At 33.2% G+C, this 26,484-nt stretch overlaps 1 protein-coding gene and 1 non-coding gene across 16 annotated transcripts in view; one reads left to right on the forward strand and one right to left on the reverse strand.

Annotated features, from left to right (window-relative positions):
- The window catches only part of DLG2 (discs large MAGUK scaffold protein 2), a 2,242,830-nt gene that overhangs the window by 1,555,383 nt on the left and 660,963 nt on the right, over positions 1–26,484 (forward strand). For all 15 annotated transcript variants that reach the window (XM_049780036.1, XM_049780021.1, XM_049780023.1 and 12 more), the window contains one exon: positions 1,562–1,612. In XM_049780036.1, coding sequence (XP_049635993.1) covers positions 1,562–1,612 — 51 coding nt within the window. The remainder of the gene's footprint in view (positions 1–1,561; positions 1,613–26,484) is intronic.
- LOC126019705 (U6 spliceosomal RNA) lies at positions 25,327–25,433 on the reverse strand. Its single transcript, XR_007499333.1, has one exon. It is a non-coding gene; the product is annotated as a U6 spliceosomal RNA (small nuclear RNA).

Genomic DNA, 26,484 nt, shown 5'->3' on the forward strand with positions numbered 1-26,484 from the left:
TAAAGTTTAAATTTAAAAAGATTTTAATTAAAAAGTAAACTTTCTGGAGTCAGAGTAATAGTACTCTATGATTGTAGTATTAAGGGTGTTTGTCTTTCATTCAGAGGACCCAAATTCAATCTATGGCAATCCATAGTCCTCTGAGCCCTGTGAGAAATGATTCCTGAGCACAAAACCAGAAATAACTAGTGACCATTGCCTAATACGGTACAACATAAAAAATAAAATGGGACTTTTTGACCAATTTTATTGTTAATAATGTCACCAAGACATAGAAGAAAAATATAAAGCCAATTTAAAAGTTTTCAAAAATGTTTTTTCTAACAAATTAAACCATATAAAATGGGTAATTGATTCTAGCTGTATTATGTTAAAGCAGCTCTTCATAGAACTGCATGAAATTTATTGAAATATAAGGCATATTCTATATTCTTATTGAAAACTAATCTTTGTTTGTCCAATCAATTAAAGCATTGGTTGGATGGTTCACAAGTTACTCTCTAAGAATTTTAAACATATTCTAGATACTTATATTATTGTTACAGAAGTACATTGCTATGATTACATAGTCCAGGCCTTGGCAATAAATTTAACAAGAGAAAAATAGGAATGTCTTGCCTGAATTTGAGTTAGTAAGAAAAATACATTATTTATATGGCTTATCAGATAATAATTTTATTGCTATTTTCAGCAAAAATGATATATGGTTGTGCTACCCAATTATTACTATTTTTGTAATATTTCATGTAAATTAATAAGATACAATGAATTATATAGTCTTTGTGATCCTCATATTATTACTAAATTACATTTGTAGATAAACTCAATGTATATTTTTGATATTGTCTCTTTAAACAAATAGCACAAGAATTTTTTTATTTTTTTATAAAATCTTTATTTAAGCACCGTGATTACAAGCATGATTGTAGTTGTATTTCAGTCATAAACAGAATATCCCCCCTTCACCAGTGCAACATTCCCATCACCAGTGCCCCCCTCCCTCCTTCCTAACCCTTACCTGTATTCAAGACATGCGTTCTACTTCTCTCTCTCATTAAGATTGCCATGATTGTTGTTAGTGTATTCCCTAACTGAAATCACCACTCTTTGTAACATGTGCCAGTCCTTCCAGCCCTCATCTCTATTGTCTCTGGGCATTATTTCAATAATGTCATTAATTTTTCTTAAAACCCATAAAGAAGTGAGACTATTCTGTGTCTATCTTTCTCCCTCTGACTTATTTCACTTAGCATGATAGATTACATGTACATTCACATATAGAAAACTTTCATAACTACATCTCTCTTGATGGCTGTATAATATTTCATTGCAGCACAGGATTTTAAAGGATGCAATGATCTTCTATGTTTTATGAGATGTTTCACTTCTATTGTTTAAAATATGTTGTATTAAATTTTCTTTGGATGAATATATACAATCAAAAATATAAGAAGTTTTGTTTTATTCACAGATAGAATAAAACATACTTTAAATGTTGTTAAATATCCAACTGCCTTACCTTAAATATGCTTTTGACCACTTTTTTTTTTACTACTGACAGGTCAATGGAACAGAAATTGAATATGAATTTGAAGAAATTACACTGGAGAGGGTAAGGAAAAAAGCAATGATCCAAAGCCCCATTTGTTGATTCCACAGTCTGCATTTTAAAGGGCATGAATTCAAGACAACCAAATTATCAGAATCTTTGGTAGATATTAGAATACAGGTTTAGATAAATTTATTGGAAAGACTGAACATTTAGTGAGCAGTAATATTTCTATTGTTTTATTAATATTTTTATACTCTTGGATACAAGTATTTGTGTGTGTAATTTTAATATGGTTATCAGCACTTCATTATATTGTATTTTTAATTTATAAAACTGTTAGTTTTTAAAACCAATGCTAGGGCCACAGATATACTCTACAGGTAACGTTCTTAACTTGTATGTAGTAGACTTGGCACCACATACAGTTTGCTGACCACAACAGGGATGTTCTCTCAACACAGAGCCAGAATTAAGCCATTATTGAATTTAGATGATTGTGGCCAAAAACAATAGATAGATGTATAAATATGAAGAAAGAAAGAAAGAAAGAAAGAAAGAAAGAAAGAAAGAAAGAAAGAAAGAAAGAAAGAAAGAAAGAAAGAAAGAAAGAAAGAAAGAAAGAAAAGAAAGAGAGAGAGAGAAAGAAAGAGAGACAAAGAAAGAGAGAGAGAGAGAAAGAAAGAAAGAAAGAAAGAAAGAAAGAAAGAAAGAAAGAAAGAAAGAAAGAAAGAAAGAAAGAAAGAAAGAAAGAAAGAAAGAAAGAAAGAAAGAAAGAAGGAAGGAAGGAAGGAAGGAAGGAAGGAAGGAAGGAAGGAAGAAAGAAAGAAAGAAAGAAAGAAAGAAAGAAAGAAAGAAAGAAAGAAAGAGAAAAAAGAAAGAAAGAAAGAAAGAAAGAAAGAAAGAAAGAAAGAAAGAAAGAAAGAAAGAAAGAAAGAAAGAAAGAAAGAAAGAAAGAAAGAAAGAAAGAAAGAAAGAAAGAAAGAAAGAAGAGGGACCGGAGAGATAGCACAGTGATGTTTGCCTTACAAACAGTCGATCAAGGACCTAAGGTGGTTGGTTCGAATCCCAGCGTTGCATACAGTCCCCAGTGCCTGCCAGGAGCTATTTCTGAGCAGATAGCTTAGAGTAATCCCTGAGCACCGCCAGCCAAAAACAAAAAAAGAAAGAAAAGGAAGGAAGGAAGGAAGGAAGGAAGGAAGGAAGGAAGGAAGGAAGGAAGGAAGGAAGGAAGGAAGGAAGGAAGGAAGGAAGGAGGAGGGAGGGAGGGAGGGAGGGAGGGAGGGAGGGAGGGAGGGAGGAAGGGAGGGAGGGAGGGAGGGAGGGAGGGAGGGAATGAAGGGAGGGAAGGGAGGGAAGGGAGGGGAAGGAGGGAAGGAAGGGAGGGAAGGGAGGGAAGGGAGGGGAAGGAGGGAAGGAAGGGAGGGAAGGAGGGAGGGGAGGGGAAGGAGGGAAAGGAGGGGAAGGAGGGAGGGGAGGGAGGGGAGGGAGGGAGAGATGGAGAGAAAGGAGGGGAGGGAGGGAAGGGAGGGAAGGGAGGGAGAGGATGGAGGGAAGGGAGGGAAGGAAGGAAGGAAGGCAGGAAGGAAGGAAGGAAGGAAGGAAGGAAGGAAGGAAGGAAGGAAGGAAGGAAGGAAGGAGGGAGGGAGGGAGGGAGGGAGGGAAGGGAGGGAGGGAGGGAGGGAAGGGAGGGAGGGAAGGGAGGGAGAGAGGGAAGGGAGGGATCCTTTTTAGATTTTTTTCTCTTTATCTTTACATTTATTTCTTAAGCTTTCCATAGAGAATCTTTAATACATTTATAAAAAGAAATAAAATGTAAATATTATTAATTTAGGTGTTAGAATATATGTAATTTTATATTCTCTTAAGTTTGCTGATTACTCATTTTCCTGTCAGAGACTGTCTCACTTTCAGCTTAATTTTTATTGAGTGTGAGCTGTTTTAAAAGGAAACTTACACTGAAAATTAAGTGTTTGATGGATGATCTCTTAAGAACTTCCATTATGAACTTTAATAACATTTTAATGATATGCTAAATGAAGAAAAGTGAAGCTTCTGGAAAATTAACCCAGATGAGAAAGAAAAATAACACATTTCTCCTTTGTGATGACTAATCTTCTCTTTAGGACTGGCTATATAATTGTGGGCACAGTACAAGATGAAAATGTGAAGCTCTTGTTTAAAAATGGCAGTTTGACTGCACAGATCTCACATGTGTGAAGCCAAATTTTCTCCCTGCATGTACCCCACACTCAAATATATTTTTTCTTTCAATTTGTATTTGGTATCAAGATTTAAAATACTGGTAATACTAAAGTTTCACGCCTACTATATACCAATACCATACAAACCACTAGATTGCCACATATTCCTCTAATGTCACAGCATACCCTGCCACCCACCTTCTTAATAAGCTTAGTACTATAAGCTCACTCTCAGCATTTTTTTTGCACTTTTGCCATTTATTATTTCCTCAGCATTTCTTTTTTCCCCATGTGTCAGGAAGATTGTTTCCTACCTATGTCTATTCTTCTGACAGCATGCTAGCATCTAGTTCCATTAAGGTAGCTGTGAATTGCATTTCACCTTCTAATTGTGTAGTATTTCAATATATAAACATTATATACTTTTTATATTCTATTTGCTGTGGACAACAGCCAGGGGGGCTCACATCTTACTTCTGGCTCTGAACTTCTGGCTTACTCGAGGAAACAACTAGGGTGTGTCCTAGTTGCGATAGTAACATGCTCCCTTACTATCACTCTGTCTTACTATACCTAAATTTATTTGTGCCCTCATCTGTTTTTATACACTTGCACACTTATCTGTTCTTGGACTATTTCCAAGATGTGCTCACTAGTTTTCCTGTTGTGATTAGTAGTGCAGTGAACACAGTAGTGCAAATGTTTTTCTAAGTTTATTTGTGTTGGTTAATATCCAACATTTGAAATGCTGGTCATCTGGAATATTTTGAATGCAACACCATTATGTTATTTTGGATGATTTGGTCAAAATATAATTTCAAACTAGATCTATTATCAGGCAAAACATTCAGTGGTAGTTTAATCATTTGAGGCTCCAGTATGGGTTCTAAGATATATTTGCTTTATGTTTTTTCAGGACATCTCATAACCCTGTCTCTATGTTCCATTCCATGTTTCTAATTTGGCAATAATATCAAATATATCCCACACAATCCCCCAAAGCATCATAAGCTTTACAACATTTATTCCTCACTATCTTAAAAACTTATGATAATATTCCTACTCAAAGATTTTTTAAACTCCATCAATGCAATATCTCAAAACTTAAAGCTAAACAATAAAAAAAAACATATCTCCTGACAGAGTTCTTCTGAGTCACTGTATATCCTATTTTGCTTTATCAATATCTAGGAAATGTTGTTTTCATTAATTTAATTTTATTGCCTTGTCTTAAATTTTTAATGGTTTATGTTTTTGCCTCATACAAAAGTCCTGAGTTTTTCTACCGATGTCACAAGTTTCATTATTCCTAATCAATTATCAGTTCTCATTCCTGACTTCTTAGCTGCAGTGATGTAGGTGACACTGCCTCCTTCTTCAAAGGTTAACTTCAGATGTTTCCAAACCAGAAACATGCTCAGTTTTATTCATTGAATTTTTGGTGTCCTTCTCAGTCTCACTGTTAGCCCCTGAATAGTGAGAGCTAAAGCAGAGAAGCCTAGTGCACAAACTTCTTAATCTCTACTTATTTACTTATTGATCTTACCAGACCCACGGTTATAAATGCCATTTCTAATAATTGCAAAATATGAAATTCTGCCATCTATCCCACATTCCAAATATTATAGTTACTAACTGCCAGGGATATCTTTGCTGACTAGCAAAAGTTCCTTAAGCTTAAAATGTTATTAACAGAATCCCTGGACTTCTTACCCTCAAAGTCAAAACTGCTAAACTCTAATAGTCCTCATCTTAAATAATTGTTCTTATCATTCTCTTATTCGTGTCCCCTTCAAATTATCTAACAATCATGATTAATTACTGATTTAATTATTCCTTTTTGGGGGCATTCAGAGAAAGTCCTGTTGGTACTACCATGAAATTTTTATTAAAATCAATTATACTTTAGAACCTGCTCTGTTGAACCTTAGTCCAAATTAGTATCATCCCACTACCAATGATTCTACTTTTACCCACTTGCCTTAAATGAGCCAGAGTAATTATATTTTAAAATCTAAACCAAATCATGTTACTTTTTATCCTTAAAATCTTCCAAGATATGATAATCATCATCACCTATCAGACTTAAGTAAGAACCCTAATTTTTTTTCAAATGTAATAGCCTCACCACCAACTTTGCATTTCACTACAACTACAATGAACTTTTCATCATATCATAAGAGTCAACTTTTCAACCTCAAACATTTAATATGTGGCATTCAACTTACCTATAATAACTTCTCAGATTTTCTTCATAACTTATTATTCTCATTACTTTAATATTTGCTCAAATGTCACCTCCTCAGAAAAGTTGTCATTTTCCACCTCACTTAAAGCAACTTATTGTTTACTGTTCAAGCCTATATTCTTGCTTGCACATGCGTCTTATTTGCTTGTCTATGTCTCCTTTTAGAGGCCTTTGTTCTCTTTGAACACATACTTCTCTCTCCTTTCACATATTTATAATTTTAATAAATTTTATGCAATTTCTCTATAATTTGCTTTAACAAATTTTATATAAATAAATAAAAGTTTTGCTTATCGATATTTGTATTTTAGATGATTATTTAATATGTTAACATTTATATTATTCCTAAATATATACTAGATACACATAGTCATGTCCATGTGCAATTTGCCTAAAATAGTGTCTGGAACATACTATAATCTGAATAGTTTGCATATATGAATGAATTATACTGATGATCCACCTGCAAATGCAAGAAAGAGGAAAATTAGATTTAAATTTGAAACCAGGCTCTATCACTTGCTAGTCCTACTAATTTCAGCTTATTTTTTTACTCTTTGTGTATCAATTTATATATGAAACTAAAGCCTATAGCACCTCGTATCTTTGTGAGAACTAAGTGATTTAATGTAAAGATTACCAGTAGTGTGCATAGTTGTTACTCTCAAAGTTTTCCTTATATTAGCAAGAGAGTTCTGACAAATGCTTTATTTCAAAATGATTGAGAAAGATACTAATAGTGTATATTCCATTGTTTCCATCTACAGTTCCCTAATTTAAAAAGATGGTGAATATTTTTTTACTTTTATACTAACTATCTTTGCTCTTCTTGGGGAAGAGATTAAATATTCTTCAGATTTTAATCAGTTTAGTTCTTATATTGCAGTTTATGATTCTTTATATAATGTGTGAAAATCAATCATATTCAGTTGTATGTCTTTTCATTAATGGCAGATTTTCTTTGTTTTGAAGAAATGCTTTCACTTAGTTTCATCCCATTTTTACATTTTCATTTTTAGATTTTTACTTCTATTTTCTCTGTTGTTAGAGTCAAACAACCAAGTCATCTAAATCAGTTTCAAGGAAAATATTTCATTTTTTCTATGTACTTTGAACTATGAGATATATTCTCCAAGTCTTTAATCTGTGTTAAATTAGTTTTTGCATAGAGTATTAGGTATTAGTTTGGATTCAATATTTTTCATGTGATTGTCCAGTTTTTTTATGCACTAAATACTGAAATATATATTTTCTTTGCTCCATTTAAGGTTCTTTGCTTAACTTAGTAGTTAACTACTTGTATAGACATGAATAATTTTAATATATGTTTTTCTATGTTTAATAAAGCATTATTATTTTTTTTTTGGTTTTTGGGCCACACCCATTTGACGCTCAGGGGTTACTCCTGGTTATGTGCTCAGAAATCGCCCCTGGCTTGGGGGGACCATATGGGACGCCGGGGGATCGAACCGTGGTCCGTTCCTTGGCTAGCGCTTGTAAGGCAGACACCTTACCTCTAGCGCCACCTTCCCGGCCCCTAATAAAGCATTATTATGAAATCTAACATTTCATTATGTCAGTGCTCATGAACTGGGTATTTGATAACTTTATAGTGAAGATGTGTTATGGATACACAATGGTATATTATCCCTGTCCCTCAAAAAAATAAACCTCTAATTTACAAAAAAAAATTTGTTGAATCTAAGGAATTACACTTGTGAACTAAGTGAAGAACAAAAATCTTATTATATATTTCATATATTATATATATAAAAATATATAAAATGCTGAGTGAAAGCATAGGGCATTTGCTATGCACACAACCTATCTGGGTTTGATTCCCAGGATCCATATGGTCCCCAAAGCCTACCAGGGGCAACTTCTGAGTGCAGAGCTAGCATTCTGAGAGCTGCTGAGTATGGCCCACCTAAATATAAATAAATAAAACTAAATAAATAATTGACTATAAATAATTATCAGAAAATCAAAAGAGGGAGAGTGGTAACTTAATAAAAAAGAGTATAATGAATATAAAATTGGACGCTTAGGGATGACATTAATGTATTATATATAGGTGTGAATTTTTATGACTACACACTTTAAGCATGTAATGGTATAAGACAGCATTTAATAAGCATTTGAATTTTATTCTAATGGTAATAGAGAGCTTTTGAAAAATGTATAAATATATTACCAGTTATAGTTCCTTATTATTTAAACTATGTCAAAACATATATTGGTTTATAAAAGAAAAACAACTAATTGATTTTATTCTGCACACTTCTACAAATGAAAAATTTGTTAGGGAATTTGGGAATTTTGAAAAAAAGTAATTATAAATCTAACAGGTATAGAGACTCACTAAAATTGTTTCCTAAATTTTCCAGATTTCTGAATATAAAATTATCTTGAAAGATATTGGATGAGGACTGGAGACACAGCTCAATAGGTTGATTTTATATTTTACATGCAGGAGGGTAATATTTAACCATGGCCATGAAAGGTGTCTGAAACAACACGATATATTACTGTTGACCTCTAAGCACTGCTACAGATAAGCCCACTCAAAAAAATCAAGCTATTCAATCATTTCAGCAAAAAAATTATTTTATTTCACATTATTTTATAAAGAACATTTCTACATCCAGATGAAATTATTACTTGATTCACATGATATATAATTTTTAATTTTGAACTAAAATTTATTTTAGGATCTTGATACATATTTTAATTATTCATTTTTACATTTAACTAGTACAATTTTTTTCTGATTTTGAGTAATTTTCAATGGCAAGTATGTTATATGAACTTCAAATAATATATATCTCTAAATCTCAGTGTTCATATCACTTTATTTGAAATATCTGTGCATACATTTATTTAGATAAATGAATTATTGAGAAATGAATTATCCTCATATATTTTAATAGGTATAAGTGAGTGAGTTCTGCTAAGCTGTATTTAGTGGGGCTGGAAGCAATTACTGATAATATTTGGTGTTACTATATAGAGTAGAATTTAGTGGTTGGATCCAAAAGTATTGGTGATCATTAAGGATACACATGTGATGATGCTCCAGGAATCATGTTCTGCCAGAAACAAAAGCTTAAGTCCTCCACATGTAAGGATTATACTTCCTTAGGCTACAATATAAATGGATTTGATTTTAATTTTATTGGCTTGTCAGAGAGTGAAGATAAATCCTCACACCCCAAACTTAAGGAGAATGGGGACATAGGTCTGAAAACAAAGCCTCACAGGAAATAATCCATACTTAACTTGTAGAATTGGACAGGTACAGGAATATTTTCACCACGAACAGCTGAAATCTGCCTGAGCCACTGTCTTTATTGGGAAGAATAGGTGGATAACTGGTTTGGGTAGATAATCTATCCAAAGGTTCATCACGCCCAGTTGGAACAAAAGCATACAAAAAAAAAAAAAAAGCCATCCCTGACTAGGGTTAAAGACAGTTAATTCAACAAGAAAGTATTGTAAAATGCATGTATCAAAGTTGAATTTATCATAACCATGTGTTTCTGGAGAAGAATGTAGCTGTGGAACCCATTTTCACACACAAAACTGGTGGTTGATGCCTTGTGATTCATTAATTGGTGAATAAGTAAAAACTAAATAGCCATATCTGAACCCTGAACTAGAACACATAAAGAAAAGACTAAAGAAATATATGTAGTTAACATGTATTTTTAAAACATTATGTCAGGAGTTGTCCTTATTTTGCTTTAACTAAATAGAGACAATAAGAATTTGTCCCCAAGGTTTTCATTATGGAGTAAGAGGGAATAAGTGGATAAGTGTTACATTCTAAAATAAACTATAAAATAGGGGCCCAAAAATTCTTTAAAAGGTTAGAATGCACACTTTGCATGCTCCACGCCCTGAGTTTGAACCCAGGTACAGCATTGTCAGCCACAAAGAGAATCACCAGACAGATCATCAAAGTAATTGGCGTGGCCCACTGGGTCATGTATTTCTGTACATTGTTGAAGTACCCTACACAAAGAGATAGGGGATAAAAAGGTGGCTGCCATGTGAATACTACTGCTGGTGGAATGAACCTCTAAGAAAATGAAGCTTGCTGCAGAAAGCCAGAGAAGGAAGATGAGAGAAAATGTCAGCATTAAGTCATCCTAAAGATTCAATCAAGCATTACTCAATTTACAGTGGCTATATGAGCCTTCCTTGAAGTTGTGTTTAGCCATACTTGTTCAAATCATACATCACTAAGTAACTACCAAGGGGACTTGCAAAACTCTATCTTGGTGGTGTATTCGCTATTACTGTGCTGAAGTTATTGAGCAGTTTATATTCTAGCGCTTGCAGAATATAGCCTGTTCTCAAGATAAATGTTTCTTTGCTTCACTTCTTTAGCTTTTCTAAATTCTGAGCATGACTCTGACCTCTGAGGAAAGAGCATAAACCAAAGCACTCCAGTAAGATAGTGTTGGCAGGTGGCTGTAAACTTTAATATCCTAAAGTTACACATTCCATCTCCTTTAAAGGAGCCCATTATTGTGTCCCAACCCCGAAAACTAAAAAAGCAATAAAAAAAAACAAGTGACAAATAAAGAGAGTGGTTAGTGACAGCTCTATGAATTCAGTTCTCTTCTATATAGAAATTTGTCTGGTTTTTGGAACTAGCAAGTTTTCATACATGTGGAAGTGCTTTGTCGTTATAAACAATGGACAGAGATGCAAGGGAGAGAAATGCACTGTTAAATATATAGTTTATAAACAATAGAATGGGCATCATCTCTATAACTTTCTTTGAGATATGACTCAAATTCTCAGGATAGAGGAGAGCTTGTGAACATACCTCAGGGTTTATTTTGTTGAATCAGCACAAAATGTATTTAGTGGAAAGTCAGATTCTGACTCAAACCTTGGCCATATTTTATTATAGGATCCAAGCAAAATTTGTCTCTTCTTTTACCTTACACACCTCTGTCTCTATAACATTAACAAATGTTCCCTTTTGGTTCATTATTGTGAGCCTTAGTGCTCACATGTCAACCAAAATGGTCAGTATAGTTTCTTCTGTGAAGTACTTATTTTATTATTACCCCCATATTTCTTTAACTAGTTCCTTGTTTATTTCAAGTACTTCTATTGCTAGTATAAAGATTTTCCTCAAGTCAGCAACTTTGAGATAGAATCTACAATGGAAAGCCATTTACAAAAAAAGACAACATCCTGTATTTCCTCAAGTTAAGTTTTCTAATCAGAGTAGATTTATTTCTATAACTCCTATCTCTAGTAAGAAGTAGTATAGTTAAAGAGTTTACTAAGGAGAGCTATATTTCAATGCTAAGTATTATAATTCTGTTACAACTACTACTATTATCTGTCTCTGAAGTGTTTCTTCCAAATTTCTAGTTTCTATTATAATATTTTATATTATAAAATATATAATATAATATATATGGCTGTTAGTTATCTACCTCTTTCATTATTTTTAGTCCTTTTACTTCCAGTATCCAGACTTTATTCCTGAAGTCTACCTTTGCTTATAAAACACAAATACTTCAAAGCAGAGTTTCTCAAACATTTTTCTATTACTTGACTAACATGGTAAAATTTTAAAACTCCCAATGTCTGGACCATAGCAATAGCACAGCGGGTAAGGCATTTGCCTTGCAAGCAGCAAACCCGGGTTTGATCCCCAGCATCCCATGTGGTCTCTGAGCCTGCCAGGAGTAGCTTCTGAGCACACAGTCAGGATTAATCCCTAAATGCTGCCTGGTGTGGCCCCAAAATAAAATAAGACAAACAAAAAACCTCCCCATGTCTTTCCAATATTCCTAATAATATGATTGAGAACAATATCATAACCACACCGACTTATCAGTAACAACTTTGAGAGTAGGACTCAAACATCAGTATTTTTAATTTTGTTTAAAATATTTCAGTATACAGTCATCATTGAGAACCATTGATTTAAAGGCAAATGATTTTGAACTACATATATAAGACCTTAATATACTTTTACTAGTTAACATATCTTGCATCCCTGGCTTCCATTATTGCTATGTTTACAATTTCTTTTGCAAGAAGAATGAATTCTGTGACTCAGAATTCTAATAATCTACCACCTTAGATTGTCTTTATGTGAGAAAGACTATATAGCTCAGATATACAGGGATATTGGGTGCCTATAAGAATATTCCAACCTTAGAATGAAGTAACCTTTTGTATATCTGTATAGATAAATGGAGTAAAGAAAAATCTTAGTATTATCTTTATATTATGAATTGAACCATCTTTCAAATATCACTTTGAATTTTTATTGCACTGATAAAATAACTCAATCCACTTTAACTTACCAAGTTTGAATTGGGAATTATGTTACATATAACCAAATAAGCCAAAAGTACAAAGGAGGTCATGTGAAATTTTAGGAAGCTGCTTAGTAGCCCATCTTCTTCGACATGTTTTTTTCTCTGAAAAATGTTCTTCCTTTACTTCTTACAAATTAAAGAACAATCTCCCTTCCCACATCCCATTATGAAACTTCACCATATTCCTTTTCACTTTTTAAAAACTGCTCTAAAACCCTATTTATTCTAAAGGCTTAGAATTTGGAAACAAAAGTGAAGAAGACTCACAGGTAGCTTCTGATTTTAACACTGCCTGGATTTTTTTTACCCATATAATGAACACATGTTTTAAAGGGGGAAAATAAAGAGGAAAACTATAGTTTGAAAAAGACAAGACATCGATGCCTCAAAATAGAGTTGCCCAGCAGGAAAACTTTAAGCTATTTTGAGTATCTGAGAAATTGTTAGAATCACTTAAAGAAATAGAGTAAAGAAAAGAGGGAAGAAAATAACAGGTAATGGGGTAAAAAATAAAGTGATTCCTCAATAAGAAATAATAGAGTTAAATATACAGTTAAGATCAGGCATGTTCACAGTGGTATTGCCAAAGACTAGACTTAAATATCCAAGCCATAGAGTCAGAAACACTAAAACCAAGCAAACCAAACTTCAACAACCAAGCTTAAAAGGTGTCTGTCAATATAACAGGCTAGGGGTGGGAGGTCAAGTGTGATATGAGAGGGCACAGCGGAACATTAGTGTATGGAAGTTAACACTAGTGGTGATATCAATGCTGAAATACTGTATTTTTAATACTATAAATAACATTTTAAATCTCAATACTTTAATACAATTTTATAAAAGAAAATATCATATTGCATTTAATTTAGCATCAACAATAAGGTTCTTGTAATCCTAACATTGCTCTTTAATACCTTACTGCTTTTACCTGACATGCTCTTATTAAAAACCTAGTTTATATGCAACTTTATATGAAACACTTTGTCTAATTTCTACAACTTCAGGATTTCTTACTGTCATCTACCTTTCATTTTTAATAAAGGATAGAACTATATTATATTTGCTTCATGTCTGTAGCACCTGGATCAAGATATTTTTGTTGGTATATTTTATTCTGAATCCCAGTGCTGGATTATAGCTTCTCTTTATGTATTTTATGGGCCTCTCATGCTTTCTTCTTATCTCACTCTAATTCTTTTCCTCTTTTTATAATTTCCAAAGAAAACTATTTAGCTAAAATAATAAATTATACAAAATTTCAATGATATGTCATATTATATTTTTCTATTTTTATATTATTTCAATAATAAATTCATTCAATAATCACTAATCAAGTCTTTTCTTTTTTTTTCGGGCCGCACCTGTTTGATGCTCAGGGGTTACTCCTGGCTAAGCGCTCAGAAATTGCCCCTGGCTTGGGGGGACCATATGGGACACCGGGGGATCGAACCGTGGTCTTGATCCTTGGTTAGCGCTTGTAAGGCAGCACCTTATCTCAAGCACCACCTTGCCGGCCCCAAGTCTTAATCTTTTAACATATGAATCACAACTTGATTTTAAATTTACTTGTGAATATTACTTTTTTATTTTTATTTATTTTTTATTCATGTTTTATTGAAAGATGCACAAAATACTCAGAAAAACATCCTAGTATCAGAAGATGAGGAATAAGAAATATCTGGAGAATAACAAAACTGAATATGACAATAATAAAGCATGCAAATCATAGTATTGAGCAATAGATTTCATAGTCCTTTTATTATGATCACTCAACTAGGAAAATAAATACCAGAGAATGCCCAGTTATTTCTAAGATTTAATATCATTATAGGAGTTACTTTTTATTATCACTCATTTATCTAAAAGCTAATCACTGCTTTTAAGATTTTAAAATTTTAATAAAGATGTTTCATATTTAAAGCTGTGAACAAAAATATTGTTCAATATGGTCTTTATAACTCTACTGTTTATCTCTGCTCATATTGAAAATAGAAATTTGTGTTTCCTTTGCTGGGCCACTAGTGCAATCATTGGAAGTTAGTCATTTGACATAAAAACAAAATAAATCTTAAATAATTTCTTCTAATATATACATGCATACAATTCTTAATATATTTCTTATATGTTTTATGTCTTTGTGTATGTTCATTTGGTAGAAATAAAAATGATCAAAAAATAACCAAATCCAAATCAATGACAACAGAATCGTTACCCAATCTACAACAAGCTGTACAGGGGGGAACAGTTGCACTAGCATTATGGTGGGTAAAGGAGGGAGAAGTGGGATTTATGCTGGGAACAGGGGTGGAGGGAGGACAACACTAGTGGTCCACGTTATCACTATGTGCCTTAAATATTAATGTGAAAATTTGTAATTCACTTTGACCACAATAAAAATAAAAAAGAAGTCTATCTCAGTTCTAACACTAATCTCACTTCTAATAAGGCATTATTGCCCATTTATTTAACATAGTATACATATTTTATAGACATCTCATGGTTTAATGTTATTTCATGACTTTCAAAATATTTTATTTCATTTTTCTTTGATAAAAATGATGTCAAAACAATAAAATAGGAATTTCCTATTTTGCAGAGGAGGAAGCAAAGGCTCAGAGAGGTTTTACAAAAGCATTTCATGGCCATTCAGTCTAAAGAGCAAAAGCCTGTCTAATCTTCACATCCTCAACTTCCAGCCTTGTTGCTCTCTCTCTTGTTGTTTACCAATGGATTTTGTTTTGATATCAAATAAATCCAAATTTAATCTTAATAAAATTTAAATTAAATTTGATAAATTTAATTTAATTTAAATAAATTCTATTTAAGTAAAATAAAATTTAAATTAAAAAACTCAAAATATAAAAATGTGGCCAATGATTTCTCAAATTTATATAAAATCAATGGAAGTTTTTCTCTTGTAGTATGTTAGACTTTAAATAGTTTCAAATTACTTAAAATTACTTTTATTTGCGGTGGGGAAGATAGTACAAAAGTTAAAGTGCCCTGGTCCATTAAAAAAATAGACTTCCATCCCCTGAGCATTGCAGGTGTGGCCCCAAACCAACCAAAACAAGCAAAAACAAACAAACAAAAAAACCCACAAAACAAAATTACCTTAGTTTTTGTCAGTTGGTTTGTTTGTTTTATTTTATGGGTTATACCCAGTGGTGTTCAGGGGTTCTGACTCTGCACTCAGAAATTATTCCTGAAAGGTCCGAGGACCAGATGGGTTATCTGAGATAGAACCCAACCTGCATTCAAGGCTAATGTAAGCTGTGCTGTGGCTCTGGCCCAAAATTACTTTTCTTAAAGCAAATATCATAATTGTTAGGTTCTTTTTTTTTTTTTTTTTTTTTTTTTTTTTTTTTTTTTTTTTTGGGTTTTTGGGCCACACCCGGTAACGCTCAGGGGTTACTCCTGGCTATGTGCTCAGGAGTTGCTCCTGGCTTGGGGGACCATATGGGACACCGGGGGATCGAACCGCGGTCCGTCCAAGGTTAGCGCAGGCAAGGCAGGCACTTTACCTTTAGCGCCACCGCCCGGCCCCAATTGTTAGGTTCTTGAGAGTAATTACTACTTCCAAGATTTTATCCTGCACCTCCAAAAAGGACACTCTACTTTTTTTACCCTTGTTTTTGTTTTGTTGGGCCACTCCCAACTACACTTATGCCTTACATCAGGGTCTGAGTTTCAGGAATTCCTACTAGTATGATGGAGATTATGTAATGTCCGGCTCAAACTTGTTTTTTAGATTGCAATGCAAGCACTCTACTATATTTTTCTCTCTGGCCTATAAATTTTTGACATCCACATCTTAAGGACATTGATTTGAATTAACCTATATTAATCTTTCTTGTTTAACAAACTAGTTTTACCAAATTAGCAAATTATTTTAAATGTGGCCTTTAGAGACCTTTCCTTGACTTCAGATCAGATTGTGGCTTTAACCTCAATGATCTTTGTAAATATGCATGAACCCTTTATCTTTTGGTACATTAATGTTTCCTCTAAACATTGAGAATGAAGGAAAACCTCCCTAATGAGTTTATAAATATAAACCGTAAGCAAAGAACATATTAAAATACATAAATAATTATGTAACTATAAAATAAGATGCTTAAGACAGCATCAAATTTCCATAATAGGAAGTAAAAAGGAATTAGTAATTATTATGTTTATTCTCTAAACATGACTGACCTGATTTACTTGAAAAACAAATTCATACCATTTACTTTTTATGTCTTCCTTCAGTATAATCATTGTTGCCCCCATTCCCCATGTATTTTTCCCTATATGTTCTCTTTCCTTTGTAAATGCCTCTTTTTATTTATTTCCCTTCTAAATTTTGCTGCTCCCTACTACTATTTATTAACCACACGATGTGTTACCTGAACTTCATGGTTTCTTTGCTCAACAATATTTATCGCTCTTCTCTGTGTCAGATAATATAAGTGGTATGAATACATTTTGCTTTAGTTTCTGCCCTCAGAGAGCTTTTGATCTTGTCAAGGAGACAGAGTATAAATAAGTCATTGCTTTAGGGAGATATAAACTGTCATAGAATCTACCAGCTTTGATATCTTTTGTTTTTGTATTCTATGACATAAATCTTTTTAAAAGGAATAAAGAAATACTCTTTTATAGTAAAATAAAAATTCAGGCTTTTGCATTGTCCCACTGTTAAAGTGATTGTTTCATAGTTATATATGTTTTTCCTTGTCTGCATTCAATGATAACCTAAAAGCAGAAAAATACTTCATGAAGGCTATTTACTACTTCAAAACCAAGCTTTTATTAGAATTAATTAACCACATTCTCATCAAGAATGTTATTTTATGGACAAGTTGAGTTTACTTGGGCTCTTTGGATAAGAATTACAACATGTTTCTTATGTATAGCAGTGCCTACAAGGATGCTTTTAAGTGAACTGACCAGATCCTATGCCAGCCTTTTTATATTATATGAAATGCAGCACTCTCTTCTGATTGGATAAGCTATGCCTATTCGAGTGTATGTGGTTATTCTAAAGAAGAGAGACATTTTTCTCAAATACCTGTAAAAATATTCTGGAAATCTGAAATTAATTTATTGTAGTAATTTTCCTGGATAAAAATCTATCAAGAGATTGTTATCCTACTATCTTGCAAACTGAGACATTAGATAATAAAAATGATTAGTGCAAGGGCACACATCTATAAAAGTAGAGTAAATCTGAGCTGAGACTGTTTCAAAACTAAAATTTATAGAGAAAAACTTGCTCTAATGGGGTTTTGGGGTTTTTGCTTTTTGTTTTTTGTTTTGGTTTTTGAGCCACACCCGGCAGTGCTCAGAGGTTATTCATAGATCTGCACTTAGAAATCTCTCTTGGCAGGTTCAGGGAACTATATGGGATTGCAGGAAATTGAACCGGTGTCCATCCCGGGTCAGCCATGTGTAAGGAAAATACCTTACTGCTGTGCTATCTCTCCAGCTGCTCTATGGTTTTAATGTCTATCTTTCTGCTCATTGTAAATCTGTCTGTATTGTTTTACAAAGTAGTGTGATTTTTCCCCCCTCTGGAAAGTTTAGCAGTTTAACAGCTGATATGATATTTTTTTTTCTCTTTCAAAAATATGTTTTATCGACTTGACGAGTGAGTCTTTATTTGTGCTCACTGGGAAAGGAAGAAAAATGATATTTAATGATAGCAGTGCTGACTATGAAATTAGTTACCTTTGAGATCTCACAGTTATTAAATTAGTGAATTCATCTTAGAAGGTTGTGTATCACTCTTGAAATCCTGAGAAAGGAAATTGAATATTAACTCCATTCACATCAATAATGCACAATTTATAGCCACTTGCAAACTGAACCATATGGTGGAAACATTCCTTCAGATTATTTTATGTTAGGTACCTCACACACAGCATGTCTTTTAACTGGCATGACGTGAATAATCAAAGTAATAAAACATCTGTTGATAATAACCTTGAGAATGAATTGGTCATTCCCAAACTTATTTGAGCTATAAAATATCTTGAATGAAAATGCATGCATGATGCAAATGCAGCATTTTAAGCACACATACACATATGCATGAACATTTGTGCGATTTGGTTGTGTTGCCGGATGATATGTATAAAATGGAAAAGAGAAAGGCAGCAGCCCTCATAAAGGAATCTGCTACTTCATCTCTTTCCACACCCTCGACCCCTAAAATGACTGGGAGATCTAGGACTTTACTCTGGCATTGTTGTCCATCAGAGAAATACATTTCAGAAGGAGATGAACAGTAGAGTAAAAACAGTTATATTCCAAGGTACCGAGGAAGCAGAGGGAGAAGGTAACAGAGGAAACAGTTACAAGATCAAGAGCGAATGAGGAGTTTCCCAAATGTGGAGAGAACCCTATACACAATTGAGCATGAAAGTAGTGAAGTACAAATCTCAAGATGGGATATGTGGGCAACATGTGTTTGTGGGTACCATGTGCATGGGCCCAAAAAGCACTCTGCACCTCCTTTTTCCAAATTGGTTCTTATAGATTTTTACCAACTTGCCTAACATGGAGCTTTCTACATTGATTGTTAGGGTGGTCGCCAAGGGGAAGGGTTGGTATTAGTTTATGATCTTGTTTATGCCATTTTTTCCCTGACCTTCATTCCTGCTGGACCATATCTGTCCAGTCATCTCTGGATCTGTTCTGGCTCCAGTTAAAGATCTTATTAGGCCTTAACCACTAGCCATTTTTTTAGACTAGCTTGTTTTACTACATCCAAGAATTCATTGCCATAAAGGTGGAGAGTTAGGGATTTTCTTATCTTCTTGTCTGCCTCAATTGTCTTATTCTGGCTGAAGCCTCATTCACAGAAAACTGAACTTTAGAATTAGCATGAGTGACTGTTGTAAGCTTTTTTTAAAAATGAGGTTTTAAACTATCTATGAATTGAGATTAAATAACCATACTTAAGCAGTTTTATATGAAGCATGTAAAAGCTGCATAGTTTAAAAACCTCAGGAGAAAGTTGAGCCCTCTGTGCATTTAGAAGCCAACAATAAATTGCCAGGCCCAAACTATCGCAGAATTTGCTGACTATTGAGTTGCCACAACCTACACTTGTAGTCAAAGGCTTCTTCCATACTGAAAAAACTGATTTCCATCACAAAGAAAACTCCTCTTACAAGCCAAGGGACTAAGTCTAGTTAAAATCGAGTGTAGAATATTTTGTAATGTTTTGCTTTTGCTGTGTTCCTCTTTTCAGTTGTGCTAGTAAAGTTCTATCAAGTAGATCAGAATTCCCAGTTGAAATTTCAAAAGAAAAAAATATAGTGAAAGCATTCTATTTCTTTGTTTTGGATTAGAAAATGTAAATAGATCTTTTAGCCTTTCAGATGCTAACAGTTTTGAATCTACTGTTTTATTATGTACTAAGATTTAACAAGTGATATTAGATATTTGCTTTCTCTCTAGAAACGTCTTGAGAGTAAACACAAATGAACATTTAGTGAACTGCAAAGCTTCTAAACTAGTGTATTTGCTATAAACTTAACGGTTCTAAACAGACAATTTTCTCTTCTATACATTCTTTCACCTCATGAGACTACTGTCAATTCCATACTAACCATATTCTTCTTTCCTTTGGAAAGCAGTTCAGCAAATGAACAGTTATCTGTATTATGCCATTTTTAACACAGATATAATGGTGATAATCATGATAGCTCTAAAATTTATAAGGACTATTATTATGATATTAGTATTAATGAACCATTAATTATTAACATTCTACCACCACCACACTTCAACATCTAACTGTTGTTGCAACCATTTTGAAGACAGGATGACTAAAATAAAAACTGTCAAGTAACTTTGAATTACAATACAGATCTATTGAAAGATAAGACCAGAATTTAGTCTCAGTTATTTTCATTATATTTGTCCAAATCCTGTCACTTTTTTCATCAAGTTATAAGGTAGATGCTATTAAGACCCTTATACAATAAAAGCTAACACTAGATAGTAAAGTAACTTACCCTGTGTATCGGCTTTTATGAATTTACTCAAGGATTGATAAAAATGATGCTGCTGTTTATCTTTAGAATATTTTTCCTTCTCTAACAGTTTAACCATGACATAATATATGTTTAACTAGAAAGCATATCTTACTATTAATATTTGATTAGTCATGGAGTTTATTCAACCTCTGAATTCTTTCTCAGTTTCAACTCTTTCTCAAGACAGCCTACAGACTTCAAACAACCATTGTGTTTTATAAGAACTAGAAGAGCTTTCTACGTAATCTTAGTTAGTATTGTCTCCCATAATGCATAGTTGTATTCAGTGTGATCTCTCTTAATATTAATTATAACTTCAATAATCACCTTTTAAATTTTTGGTAAAATAAAACCATATTCTATCAAACTCAGCTTTATGCATTACCATTTCCAACTTCCATGCATGTTCTAGTCATATTGCATAAATGGGAGTTTCCAAGATTCACATGAACTCATTACTATTATTATTATTATTATTATTATTGTTGTTGTTGTTGTTGTTTTTGTTGTTGTTGTTGTTCTGTAACTTATTTTCTCCTTTACTCATCATCTTTGCTTAAGACCTGCTCAAATTTTACATGTGAGTTTAAATATTAACACTTTCAAGAAAACTTCATTGTATATCTCTGACTCTTGAGTGCTTTTTTCTCTGTCAGCTGTTTGAAAGTTCTCTATCCAAAAGACTTGCAGACCTCTTTTCTAAGGCTTATGAATTGACCTCCCTTGGTGCTGTTCAAAATAGTATTAATAGCTTCAATTTTCTCGTCCTTCAAAAAGGAATCCACTTATTTGAATTAAGAGGAAAAAATAGACTGTCCTCATTATTATATTTGCCACAATTGTGCAGGCACTCTGAAGTGTAAATTTCCATCCTTCAAAATTTTTTACTTAGATCTATCAAATTTGAGTTTTTGTTAATATACATTCATTTGTCACTATAATTAGTTTTTTTTAGTTTGTTTGTTTTTGATTCACACTAAGTACTATGCTCAGGGATCATTACTGACATTCATTTGACTGAATCCATGAAATTAAGAGAGATTATTGTAATGGGATATTGTGACACTTTTTTGTAGGAGTTTGGTGTGTTTATGGGGTTTGTCTTCTATTAAAGTAACCACTTCAGTTCTTCCTTTAAAATTGGTTTTGAGTTTATATAGTTTATGAGCTGCAGATTCCACAAAAATGCTACTAGAAGCAATAGTCTTGTATAGTAAAGTGGCAGGCTACAAAGTTAATATGTAAAAACCCATGGCTTCACTGTATAAATATTGAAAGAGAAGAAAAAAATATGTATAAAGCAATCCCATTCACAATAGTGCCTCAGAAAATAAAGTATCTAGGAGTTAAAGAGGTGAAAGAGCTGAAGTAAACTACAAAACTCTGCTTCAATAAATAAAAGAGTACACAAGAAAGTGAAATATAAACCTTGCTCATGGATTGGAAGTATTAACATTATTAAAATGACAATACTTTTAAAGCAATCCCTATAAAAATCCCCATGACATTTTTCAAAGAAGTAGATCTGATGCTCCTGATATTCATATGGAGAAATAAAAGTCCATAAATAGCTAAATTAATCCTTCGCAAAAAAATATATGGGAGGAATCACTTTACCCAAATTTAAACTATTATAAACCATTAAACTTTTATAAAGCAGTAGTAATTAAAACAACATGGTATTGCCCTGACTTTGACATAGGTTCTGTACAAAACCAATATCTCTAATTACAGAAACCTAACTACAACCACTGTAATTGAAAAGAACTTTTACTGGGACTATGAAGAAAAAATTTGGGATTAGACAATTTAGTATGCCCCGAGCCTGTAGTTGGTCTCATGGCAGGATTAGTAGTAGGGTCTACTTCAATAATAAGGTCTCTCTTTTTTAGGCCTAAAGTATGTTTTATTTTGTTCTGTTGTTGTTTTTGCTTTTTGAACAACACCAGGTGATGCTCAGGAGTCAGAAATTGCTTCTGGCTCAGGGGACCATGCTGGACACCGGGATCGAACTGCAGTCTGCCCTAGATAGGCCACATGCTAGAGCTGTGCTATTGCTCTGGCCCCTTGGCAAAAGGTTTTTCCTTTGTTTTCCCAACTTTTTCTGTGCCTATGCAAAAAAACTGCCACCCTACTTTTTATTGTTTTTTTTCTTCATTTTTATTATTTTTTAATTTTATATCTTTTAAACAGAGACTCCACCTTTTTCAAAGAAATTTGAGGACGGATTACTTTCTTTCATTTTAGATATCTGCATTTTTTATAAAATTAAGAAGAAAGGGTAAAAAAGGATTAAGGGCCAAGAACAAGCTGTTTCAGGTGCATTAGTAGAAGAAAAAAGGACAGAACTAAATATCCAACCTAAAGTCAACAATAAAATCAAGAGACCTAAACTTTCACAATATAAACTTAAATGGGCCTGTTATATAGGCAGACTGGGGGCAAAGGATGGTAGCACAAGGATGCACTCCGGGATCACTGGTGGAAGATCAACACTGGTGGTGGGAATGTCCGTGATTCACTGTATATCTGAAATTCAATTATGAAGGACTTTGTAGATCACATTGGTTTTAATAAAATAATATTTAAAAAAGATTAAAAAAAAACAGCATGCTTTGGTAATAAAAAACAAATCCTGAGATCAATGGAATAGACTTGAATATCCAGAGATGAACCCAAAGGTTTACAAACAATTAATTTTTTTTAAAGGAGCAGGAAATACAAAAAGAAGCAAGGAAATCCTTCTCAACAAAGGGTGCTGGGAAGATTAGTCAATTATATGCAAAAAATTAACACAGACCTCTAATCAAAGTAGATTAAAAACCTTGATATCATGTCTAAAACCATAAGGTACATAGAGGAAAACAGGCAGAACACAGACATTAAAGCTAAATGCATCTTCAATAATTGAAAACACTGGCCAAACAAATGGAAGCCAAGATAAACAAATAGAAATAAATTAAACTGAGAAGATTCTGCACCTGCAAGGAAATAGTGACTAGGATACAATGGCCACCCACAGAATGGGAGAGACTATTGAACTAATATTTATCAGATAAGAGATTAATGTCTAAGATATACAAGGCACTGATTGAATTTTATAAGAAACAGAACATCAACCCTATCTAGAAATGAAAAGAAGAAATGAATAGGCATTTATTCAAAGAAGAAATACAAATGGCCAAAAGGCACATGAAAAAAATGTGCCACATCACTAATCATCAGGGAGATGCAAATCAAAATAGCAATGAAATACCATCTCACACCATAGAGACTGATCCACACTCTAAATAAAAAGAAAATAAAAAAAAAGAACAACCAATAATGGGGGATGTGGGGAGCAAGGGACTTTCATTCTTTGCTGATGGGAATATAGACTGGTTTTTGGAAAATAGTATGGACATTTCTCAAAAAAGCTAGAAATTGAGCTTCCATATAATCTAGCATTACCACTCCTAGGGATATATTCCGGGAACCCCAAAACAATATAAAAGTGCCCTCTGCTTTCTATGTTCATTGCAGCACAATTTACGATAGGCAGAATCTGGAAACAATCCAGGTGCCAACAACAAATGAATAGATATCTAAAGAAATTGTGATATATCTACACAATGGAATAATATGCAGCCTATAAGAAAAATTAAGTCATAAAATTTTCTTATACGTGGATGAACATGGAGATTATTATTCTGAGTGAAATGAGTCAGATGAAAAGGAATGTACATAGAATAATCTCATTCATTTGTGGGATATAAGAAAAACAAGAGATAGCATGGCAATAGTATCCATATACAAGAATTATAAACATCAAAAATTAAGCCCAGGATAGTAAGCTTGCTAAAAAGAGCAGTGAGTGCAGATAGAGAAGTATTTACTATGACGATGATAATTGGAACTGATCACTCTGGACAAGAACTTGGTGCTGAAAGGGGTAAAAGCACACAAAGTACCCCTCTATTAGCAATGGTGCAAATCACAGTGACAAAAAAAATGAGCGCAAGGGAAGGGGGAAAGAAAGAGAGAGAAACAAATTGCCTGCCCTTGAAACAGGCAAGAGTGAAGAGATGTGGGGTTGGGAGGTAAACGAGATATCAGTAGTGCAAGGCGTGCACTGATTAAAGATGGCATACATTCTCTGAATAAAACCCAACAATAAACAACTTTGTAAGTATGGTACTTAAATAAAAAATAATAAGTTCCTGAGCTGTTGTCTATATATGATGCTGTGTATTACTTTTCTAAATCTGAAGTATTTTGAAAAATAATTTGAATTTTTTCAATGTAAGAGTCTAGCTTAGTAAAATATTTGGGGTGAGGTGTTCATTTTGTTGATTTTTTTTTCCACTGTAATCCTGCCTTTGGACCTGAGGGGTTGTTTGGGTAAACCTGCTTTAAAACATAAGGACATTCCTTTGGATGTCATTTCCTTCTTTGATCTTGCTGCTTTCAGTATTCTATCAGTTTCTGTGATTTTCATCATTATGATTAGAATGTGTCCTGAAATATCTTTATTTAAATTTCTTTTATCCACCCTTTGGGCATCCTGGTTGTGGGTATGTATACTCTCTAGACTGTTACTTCTTAAGTTTGTCTTCCTAACCTTCTGGAAAATGAATGTTTCTTCTTATTTTTTGTGAATTCATCCCAATGTTCTCATATATTCTCTTCATTTATTTTAAAACTATTTACCATATTCTGCTGTTGCCTGGAGGTGTTATGCAGCTACCTCAAGATCACTGTTTCTATTTTTTGCAACTGGTATTCTGCTGGTAGGCCTTCCAGTAAATTTTTTGTTTCACCTTCCAAGTTTTTTAGATGACATTTCAGTTTGAAGTTTTCTCATTTCTGCACTCATGTTCTATTAAATCTTCTTCTTGGCTGTCAATTCCATGTTTTTTTATTTTGATATTTTTTGTTGTTGTTGTTGTTGTTGTTTTTAAATATGGAAAGCTTCACGAATTTGCGTGTCATCCTTGCACAGGGGCCATGCTAATCTTCTCTGTATCATTCCAATTTTAGTATATGTGCTGACGAAGTGAGCACTTGTTTTTGTTTTTTTGAGTACTTTGAACATCCTCAAAATTTCCTCTCTAAAATCCTTATCATAGAGATTATATAACTGGCTGATCTCATTTTGGTCATCACAACTACCATCTTTGTTTACATGGCATGGTGGGTTTCTGTGTTTCTTTGCCATTGTTATCATTACATTCTTGTCATGTGCATTACATGTTGTGGTGTGACTCATTGATTAGAATAAATGTATGGCCATGGAGCAAAGTGGAACTACTACACTGTTCTCTGGAACACTGACCCTAATGCAAAAATAGCAATTCTGAGTCGCCAAGGGGAGCCTGCTGCCACTCTTGCTTATTGTGCTATGTGGCCTTTCTCAATTTATGTAGTGTAGCATCTATTGTTTCTTTGGAGATATATTGGATTTTTTATTAATATTATATTCATTATATTCTATAAACATATCTGTAATTCAATAGTTCTTGTGATCATATTAGTTTTGGAAAAGAAATATTTAAGTTCAAAGTATTTATTTATTCTTCCTTTCTGGTTTCTCTTACAGTGTGTCAACCTCAGTTTGACTGTAAAGTTTTTTTTTTATTTTTTTCAATTGTTCAATGCATTTGCAATATCCTTTATACACGGGCAATAGTCCACTGATCTAACTTTTATAATTATAATTCTGTGTGAAATATTTCCTGGTTGTTTTCTTCTGATAAATTTTATTTTCTTATTCCATTTCCTGTTTAAGAAAATCAGTTTTATGCCATGAAAATTCAAGATTTACAAAATGCAAATTTTTCAACTAAAATGCTTGTTCATGTGATTTTTTTTTTTTTTTGCCTTGCAGTTCCCAGACAGCCATTAGATCCTGATTTAACTTTTAGTTCTTCAAAGACATTGTTTTTGACCTTCAGATATAAATTAGACAATCTGGCCCTAAGATAATTTACTGACAAAGAACCTGCTTCACAACAATGAAAATTTTCCTGCCCTGTGCTTTAAATAAAATACTTATAGCATAGCCTTTGGAACCTCAAGACTGTAAATAAAAGGGGGGTTCATATTCAGCTTAGTA

Source organism: Suncus etruscus, chromosome 9, assembly GCF_024139225.1.
Source record: "Suncus etruscus isolate mSunEtr1 chromosome 9, mSunEtr1.pri.cur, whole genome shotgun sequence".
In the NCBI taxonomy this organism is placed as follows: Eukaryota; Metazoa; Chordata; class Mammalia; order Eulipotyphla; family Soricidae; genus Suncus; species Suncus etruscus.